The sequence below is a fragment of the Bidens hawaiensis genome, unplaced genomic scaffold, assembly GCF_021521415.1.
Source record: "Bidens hawaiensis isolate Kalapana, Puna unplaced genomic scaffold, B.hawaiensis_p1.1 tig00000780_1, whole genome shotgun sequence".
NCBI classification, from domain to species: domain Eukaryota; kingdom Viridiplantae; phylum Streptophyta; class Magnoliopsida; order Asterales; family Asteraceae; genus Bidens; species Bidens hawaiensis.
In genome coordinates, this window is record NW_027491045.1 from 3,536,558 (window position 1) to 3,546,085 (window position 9,528).

The window sequence follows — 9,528 nt, forward strand, 5'->3', positions numbered from 1 at the left end:
TGTTAACATATCGTCGGTGTTCGCTAACATGTCGCCGGCGACAAGATACCAGAGGGACAAAGTTGAAAACTTGAATTTGAGGACAAATTTGTAACCACGTTATATATATAAATGGGCTATTTTAAGAATTTTCACTTTTATTAATGGGTCATTGCTTGCTGCCTTTAGATTTTAGAATATTCTTTCAACTTCCAGTTTTGCCCTTCCCTTGCTTTTTATTTTGAGCATCTACTAACTAGTAAAATACTCGCGGCGTTGCGAAAGGAAATCGGTCGGTAAAATCCGAGGGTGGTAGCGGAGAATGGAGAATCAAAGCGAATTCGGTGGATATTTTAACTAAACTTAAAAAAGTTTGTTAAATTAGCATGTTTAAAGTAAAAAAAAAAGTAGCAGCAAAACACGGATGTTGGTGCCCGGACGTTGGTAAAACCCGACGGTGAGTCGACGTGAATTTGGTCAGTGTCGATTACATTAGTTACGGTTCAAGCAACGTTTGTAAAATCCGGGCGCTGTTGGTCTTGGATATTGAGGCGGTGAGTCTACGCGAATTCGGTTAGTTTTTGTCATGTATGTCACGGTTTCGGTTGCTTTCACTGGTACCAAAACTGAAACAAAAATAAAATTAAAGTTAAGGTGGCGTTGGTCGTTAAAACCCGAGCGTTGTCGATCACGTACGCTGATGTGGTGAGAGTATACAAATTCGGTTAGTTAAAACAAAAAAAAAAATTAATGTTCAGTCGGTTTGGATGAATGTGGTGCTACAGCACCAACATTCATTTGCGCAAGTCGGATCTTTTTATGTATCCGGCACATTGTACCAGGTGCACCAATGTGGGTTTAGGTGGTGGTTGGTACCATAATTAAACCCAAAAAACAAACTCAAATTAACATAAAAGAAAAGTAAAATATTTAAAACAATATTTGTTCGGTCGGTAGAACCCGAACGTTGGTAAACCCGAGTATTGAAGCCCGAGCGTGTAAAAACATAGTCGAAGCGAATTTAGTCGGTATCAATTATGTTTATTATGGTATAAACAAAGCTGGTAAAACTAAAACGTTAAAATCTAGAAAATAAATTTGTCAAATTCACATATAAAAAGACTAATATATAAACAAATAAAATATTAGAAAACAATATTTATTAGGTTGGTAAAACTCATACGTGTTTAGAATTCTTTTTATAATAAACATGTTTTATAAATACTTTAAATTTATGTTAATCAAAGTATGTTTTCAACATTTTAAATAGGCTTGATGGCCAATCAATGATGACATAAATGGTAAAAAAAATGTAGAAGATTTTTCTTTTGGCCAGGAAGAATTGAACCCCGGAAAATCAAGTGAAGACCAACTACCACGTCAAAGCCAACGGACCAATAGTAACTTCTTTAATGTATAGCAAAAGTATCTAAACATGAAAATCTTGAAACTTTCATTTTTTTTTTCAATTTTCTCTTTTACTATAAATAGATAATATTCTTTAGTAATTTTTTTAACTAGGAAAAACTAACTTGAGGAAAAAGAAACAATCACAAATTCAACATGGGATTTTCTATTTATTATTTTTTATTATTTCTTTTTTTTGGGGGGTGGGGGGGTGGGGGGGGGGGGGGTGATTTCTAAAATGATCCAAAGAAATTAAAAATAACCCATCTAAATCCATCGGTGGCGTGAGACTGAGAATCCGGCCATCGGATTTCGTCCTCCAATCCTATCATGACACGTGTAAAAGTCCTCACCTAACACAATAGATTTGCATGTAAATCCGTCTGAGGCGTTAAATTTCATTTGAAAATTCTATTTCTGAAAACCATCTTATACGTGATGTTTGGTCTTGTTTCTATCTTACACCTGAGTTTTCAAAAAAATTGGATTTTGATAGTTTCTTTGAATCCATCTCCTAAGATGTTGGATGTCAACTTATGAGCCAGGTCATCCGATACCTTTCAAATCTTTAATTGATCATCGTATTAAACTAGATTGTCATCACATATGTAATTCAAAAATGTATGAATTGGTGATTTTTTTAAATAAAATGTTACATCGGTTTATATGTACATAAAACGTTCCGTTCATCGATTACATCATGAATTATATAAAGTCTAAACCACTTGTTTGATCTTTGAAATTGTCATAATTACGAACAATTGTAAGAAACATTCAAAGACAATTGAAATAGAACCCATCATGATTTAATGCATACCTTAACATTTAACGAAAGCCATATAAAGTCAATCAAGTAACTTTCAACTTGTTAAAATCATTGATGGTACGTCCAAGGATATTCGAAAACAATTAAAACCGACCGAATCAACCAAACCAAGCTAAGTCCCTCAGTTCCGTTAGATTATAAGTAATTAGGTTCAATCTGCAGTTTGAAAACCCGGGTTTCATGATTCAGTTTACGGCTTTGAAACCGACAAGGTAAAGTGGAATGACAAGACAGTATATGAAAAATACCAATACATTTTTTTTATTTAAATAATAGTATAGTGCAAGAGATATATACGAGTGTTTTTACTGTCTTTGCAGTAGCGTGTTTAAAATTAGTTATGTACTAAACGCTAATAACATATGCTATGAATCAAAATCCAGTTTACATAAAACAAACGATCGTTGATACTAGCAGCAAAAGAATAGTAAAAGGTATTTTTGAAATTTATGTGGTTCAAAATTCAAATAACGCAATCTAAATAAAAAAAACACCACCCGAAGAAAAAGAAAATTAAGGTTAAGATTAAGCTGTACAAATCATGTTCCAAGAGCTGTTCAGCGTTCCGCTGGATTCCTTTCATTATACATTTGTATCACTTTCCAGTTTCCACCAGCATAACAAAATCTGATGATCGTCACGATCGTTTGACCAACCTAAAAGTCTCGTCCTTTGTACTGCATATCCTGTATGAGATAAATGACGGCATGTTTGTAAATGTATGATAGTTTGTGCATATATCGAAAGAACCCAATTAATAAACAACCGCAAATAAATTATTTACCCCCTCAAAACTTAATATAATTTCATTATATACCCATTTTCAAATTTGCTTATACCCTACCTTTGTACTATTATTAGGATATTGCAACTTGTAAGGAAAAAGAGAAGGGTATAACGGTCATATTACAAATTATACTTAATAAAATGGGTAAATATATAAATTTCATGTATTTTCAATGGGCATATTTGATATTATTATCCAGCGCCTATTATTATACCGAGATATTTCATGTTGTCACTGTTATGCAGCGAAGTATTTTAAAACGTGTGGACAAATAAATGAATAATAAGTAAAAGTCTTTCTTACCGGATGATAAGTTGGCATGTATACCACCTGCCCAGGTTGACCGTATAGCATCTGCTGTCCATACTGCAACAGAATTACCATTTTACCCATGTTAATTAAGTTATATAAAATTTCACTCTAGTAAATAAAAAGAGAAGTGGAAAGACCAACAAACCTGTGGACCGTTCGGGTTAAAATATGCCGGTGGGGGTTGCAAAGGTGTTCCTTGTGGACCATAAATAACAGGCTGGTGGGGCGGAAATGCGGGACCCATCTATAAAAAATTCACGCAAATGGTTTAAAAAATTAGCGCAAACCTAATATTTCCATTCGTAACTAATAATGAAAACTTACCCCAACGCCAACAGGCATGCCATGCATATGTGGGACCGGGCCCACATTAGGCTGATAGTAAAAGTTGCCATCAGATACAGGAGATGCAGCCCGTAACGGTGATGATGACGGAACAAAACTCTTGGCGTTTGGATTAAATTTAAATTCCTAAAAATATAACAATAAACAAAAAGTCAAAAAAGTAAGCAACTCATTTTAGTATATACAGAACTACAAAAAACCAGATATTTCATGTTAACCTTAGCATGAGGATTCAATGTTGACTTTTCTGAAGTCAAAGAGCCCATTGATGAACTAGGTGATAACCGTAGCCTGCTTGCAGCAGGGGTGGGTTTTCCAGATTCTGATGTGGATGATACTTCACTAGAATTCGCTTTTTCTTGAACTTTAAATGAGACACTGGATGGTGCCAAAGGTCCTTTATCCGCACTTTCTTTATTTGGATGTGCAGAGTCTTCTATACATAAGATAAAACTCACAATTATAAGCAAATCGATAAAACGAAATAATATGTCATTAATATGCATAATAAAGTTTCTCATTACTTTCAACGTGTTGATTAGACTGATTGTCTTTGCTGGTACTTAAAGAAGAAGATTGAGTCTCAACCTGCATAACATGGAATGTTCACAAATCATATAGCACTAAAATTATAGGTCAGAAAAAAATATATATATGAAAAATATATAAATAAGGCATAAAATATGCATGTATTTAATGACAAATCCATATGTATACCAATGACGAAAAAGTTGATGGTAACTGAGACCCGTTGTTCAGGATAGAATCAGAAACATCTCCAAACGTTTCGTTATTTTGTGAATCAAAAATATATTCGTTTTCATCATAACCACTATCTACCACGCGAGAAACAGATGAGTATTTAGTTTCTTCATCAAGATCAAACTTGTCATGAAAGTGAATGCCTCTTTCCTAATTACAAGAAACAGGGTTTAAGAATTTATAAAATTAACTAATACAAAACAGTAAATAAACAAAATCTTACTTCTGCTAAATGAAGATCTTGGGTGTCCTCACCCTCGATTTCTCTAGCTAATCTTAAGGCTTCCTTTTCTAACTCTCTCATTTGAGGACCTCTATCAAGCTTTGTTGTGTAGAGCTCTTCATCAAATGTACTTTTAACTCCAAATAATGCTGCATTTGCTTCAAATTGATCCCAACCCCTAAAAATTTACATAATTAGTGTGTTATTTATGATTACAAAAACAAAACTTTACAAGTAGAAATAATAGAAGATAAGAATCTAGAACCTGTGCCAGTGATGATCAAATGTATTGTCTAATTCAGGACACTCTGGATTATCTTCATCTGGGACCCACGGTTCCAACTCTCGTTCCAAGTCAACATGCCGGGGTTGAGAAATATTAGAGTCTATCAAAATGTCATGCAGTTGATCATGCTGAAGTTCATTCATCAGCCCGTCCCTAGTCACCGGTATACTCTGGCACCAAATCATGTACATGTAAGTAAACCTGTAAAAACATCATATATGCTGAACTTTACGAATATTAATTTTTAAAGATAATATAAAAAAACCTTTGCTACAATCTGCACAAGTTCTTTCGCAGGTATTATTAGCGTTTTAGAAGGGGGTTTTTGAACAGTATCTAAATTATTTTGCTGTCCATGAGATGAACCGGCCTTTGTTACGTGAGCCATTTTCAATATTACGCCTGTAAATTGTAAAACAGCAATCAATAATATCTTCAGAAAATCAACTATGCATTATTTTAAGTTTTTAGCGATAGTAAAAATGCTAAAGAAGATACCAAAATCTTTCTCAGCATTGGTGGCATGAAATATTCCAGTAAATACAGATCCATCAGTGACCTGGACATCCACCTGGTGCCCTATGAGGCATGCTGTTGTGTAAACTAGTCGATTACGTGACGGGCTCTCAATATCCCCTTTATTTTCAGTTTCGAAACATGGAAAAACTGGAATTAGTGTGATGACATTGTAATATTACAAGACAGTTATGTAATAAATTTGTACCTGATGTCAGTCTACTGATATTTGATTTTCCAGGATGGAATTTACTTTCCACTCTAGTGCCCATTTCCTTTTCACCTCTTCTACGGATAAATCCATTTGCAGATGGTCTGGACTGTGCGACTTGTTGCGGGTTCATTCTTGAACAGTATTTATAATATAACTGCCAAAAAAATCAAAAAAAGATCTGCTAAAATGTGTCGGAGGTGATTTGTAACTCAAACAGAAAACGTGACTGTGATTTGTATGCAATTACAAATATCAAGGACCTTGATGGTTAGTTCCTATTTGTTTTAATTAATAGCAAACAGAATTATATGAACAGCAAGATCAGTAACTCTGAGAAATCCCAATGAGAGGGTCAGTTTCCTTTCTTATCGTAAACAATGACGATGAACTTGATATCGTGTTCCATTCCCTTGTGAGCAATCAAATGTCAAAGCATTTCATGTTCTTGCGCCATCCCTTGACGTTAAGATTTGTTTTCACATGGCATCCTAGTCAATAGTCATATTTGGTGATGAGACGATTATACTATCATTAGCATCAATTTATGATAGGATGTGACGGCTGATTTCATCCGACCCTAATCCTAATGGGTATTTTTTGTCAGAACAGGTATTTGCAAGTACTAGCCGACTTATTTAGCTACAGGTTTTGCATTAGAAAAACCCTAAATCTCAGTATTGTATTTATCATCACCTCAATAACCATATTAACTAGTTGCATCGCATGAATGTCTCTGTGTTCTCTCTATTTTATCTATTTTCTGTACGTTTTTTGTTTCTGTTCTGTCTGCTGCAGCTGCAAACCCTATTGACGCCATCTGCCTACTTACACTGACAGTCAACTGCTGGTCAACACCGATCAAGAGAGCAGTTTCACCGCTGCGCATTTTCTGTTTTATTTTCTTTTAGACAGCCCTGAATCCCTGATACTCGCTTAACAAGTGGTATCAGAACCAAGGCTCGTTTTCGGTTATCATGGCAGAAGAGAGGATGATTAGGGGGTATCACGGCTGTCTAGAAGAAATGAAACAGAAAAATGCAGCAGCAGCGAAACTGCTACCATTTGGCCTGCATTGACCGGTAATTGACCAGCAATGGCAGTGGGTAGATGACGGCAATAAGATTTAACATCATACAACTGAATTTGACTAAATTATCTTTTACCCAAAACCTAAATTTGTGCCTATATAAATAAACAACCATTCCAGCAATAGTTTAAAAAGTACAATCTTAAGAGTTAAGACTACTTTTGTTTAGGATCGAAGACAGAACACAGGTAACAACACCCACATTATAATAGGGTTTTGTAATTCTTCACATACGGATACTTAAAACAGCCTGCCATGAGTTACACACGCCCCCATCAATCTGATTAGTTATGGCTGGCTGGCTGGCTGCTTAGTCAATGGTGTGGAAGTTACATGTCCTCAAACACTTTGCTTTGCAGCTAACTGTTAAATTGAACGATCACAAACTTATGTGGGAATTAACTAACTTTCTCAATTTGCATTCATCAAATCAACTTTTCTCAACTATATCATTCCAATAATTGTTGAGTTATAGCGCACCAATTGAGCAAAAAAAACTATGAACTTAGAAATTTAAGTGTATCACAAATTTTGTCCTAATATTTTTAATTCATCTAAAACCAATCACTTATTCATATATTGAATATCAACAGTTAGGTTGCTACTTAAATATTAGCTTGACTACATCAGTAGTTAACCATCTAGCTATCCTTAAGTCTTTAGAAACCTACACTTACATTGAACATAAAAGAGTTCCTTTATTCACATAACTATATAAGGCCTAAAGATTTCTTTCAGAGTGACTAAACATCCTTCATAGTTCATATTACCCAACCCGTTTCCATCTTTCAAGCTTCAAGACGGTTACCAAATACAAGAGACAACTTGAGAAATTGCTAGTGACATTTTTTGTCGGCCACTAAAGCCTACATGTATGACGTTCCAGCTTGTTGTGTTCATGATTAAACAGCCAAATAGTATAACTAAGATAAAAGGTATTGCTGTGCAATACTGCAATGCAATGTGCACGGTTTACTTTAAGCTTTCGCCTCCATTATGCAAATGTATAATAACAAAATTCACTCGTTGACATGCGGAATACTTCATAATTATTAGGCTATGTTCCAAAAAAGAGAAAAATAATTCGATATTTCCAAAAGTACTCTTTATTCTACAATAATCACACCAGAACAAGCAACTAGCCTTCGCTTTCTTCTTGAAATTTCAATTCTTAAGCAACTAGTGAAACTAAAGATGGCTATTCTTTTCCAGGCTTCTTATCATTTGCCATTCATTCCATACAACTACAACTGAATTCGAAGAAACATACATTACTGAGTTCTCAAATCTTACAAAACCATAAATATTACAGACACCAAACATCATCATCATCGTCGTACTAAGTAAATCCCACCAATACCAAACTATGGTAGGGCCTGAGGAGGGTAAGATGTAGACAACCTTACCTCTACCCCATAGATATAGAGAGGCTTCTTCCGCTGAGACCCCCAGCTCGATAGCAGTTTTGCATCAGGCCTTAGACATAAAGCACATAGCACTCAACCATCGACCGATTGGTGCATGTACCCTTATCTTTCGGCTATCAACGTCAACACATAATGCATGATCCGCCACTTTTAACATCATTTTCACGAAACTAGTAAAATAACGTCAAAACTAACACAATTTCACCCCCAGCCCCACACATATACACATTATATCCGCACACCGCAAGCAGACCGATTATATAATTCAATGTCGGAGCACAATAACTTACTCCTAAACCCTAGTAACCTATAACTGAAGCCAGAATATCAACATCATTTATACAATCAATATACAGTAAAAGCACATCAACAAGCAAAAACCCTAACCTAAACTATTGGCATCATGTTACAAGTAACCATCAATCAACGCAATTATAAACTACAATTCATAATCATAAAAATTAAAAACCTATTGCTCTAGCACGTGTACGTGACGTCATACGTGTATATACAGCGCTAATTTCAGACATATGTATACAAAAAGAAAGAGAAAGACGGATTACCGGAAAGATCTAGAATAATAATATTATTATAAGATCAGAAGACTGAAATGGTGTTGAAATTGGACCTCAAATCCAGCGATTAGATTAGTGAGTAAGCGTGTGAATGATCGATTTTGATTTTCCCCCAAATAAATTTCACACACCAAAGGCTTAGGTTAGGTTTTACCGTACTCTTCAATCAGTATAATCATAATTTATACATAACTCTGATATTTTTCCTTTCCGGGATACACACCAAAGGCTTAGGTGTTTTCTTTTTTATTTTTTGCTTTTTGGATGGGCAAAATGTTTAAAATACCCCTCTAAAAGCAACTATTAGCAAATAGTTGCTTTTAGAGGGGTATTTTAAAATAGTTGCTTTTAGAGGGGTATTTTAAACATTTAGCAAATAGTTGCTTTTAGAGGGGTATTTTAAACATTTTGCCCCTTCAAAAAACAAAAAGCAAAAAGTAGAAAAGATAAGCTCCCCCAAACATGCCCTAAAACGAGTAACCATTTAACATTTTGGGGTCAGTATGGTTTGGTACCTGTATTTTATTGAATTTTTACTTATGGTAATTGGTACCGAGCGAAGCATTCTCGGTAACGGTACTAAGACTATGCGTAGTGGAGGGACAATAAATTGGGGCTTTTTGCGTCGTGTGGCGCCCAGTCATGAAGGGATGAGAATTTGTTTTTGGGTATAATGGTGTAGGGGCTACAAATAGTAATAATATATATATATATATATAATATAGGGGAAGGATCAAGAGAGAACTCATATTTTGGGAGAGAACTATAAAACTCCTAACACT

At 34.9% G+C, this 9,528-nt stretch overlaps 1 protein-coding gene across 2 annotated transcripts; it reads right to left on the reverse strand.

The window, feature by feature from the left end:
* Window positions 1-2,142: 2,142 nt before the first annotated feature.
* On the reverse strand, window positions 2,143-8,794 carry LOC143538489 (polyadenylate-binding protein-interacting protein 3-like). 2 transcript variants are annotated; one of them, XM_077032054.1, is made up of 13 exons: window positions 8,735-8,794; window positions 5,652-5,811; window positions 5,426-5,563; window positions 5,193-5,329; window positions 4,907-5,097; window positions 4,642-4,819; window positions 4,374-4,568; window positions 4,181-4,244; window positions 3,875-4,092; window positions 3,636-3,782; window positions 3,457-3,555; window positions 3,303-3,365; window positions 2,143-2,898 (listed from the first exon to the last, which is right to left on the reverse strand). In XM_077032054.1, exons 2-13 carry the CDS (start codon window positions 5,785-5,787, stop codon window positions 2,869-2,871), a joined length of 1,596 nt encoding a protein of 531 aa, XP_076888169.1. In that variant the 5' UTR covers window positions 5,788-5,811; window positions 8,735-8,794; the 3' UTR covers window positions 2,143-2,868. The 2 variants fall into 2 exon arrangements, with proteins under 2 accessions (XP_076888169.1, XP_076888162.1); XM_077032047.1 differs by lacking the exon at window positions 8,735-8,794 and having other exon boundaries at window positions 5,652-6,251.
* Window positions 8,795-9,528: the final 734 nt, after the last annotated feature.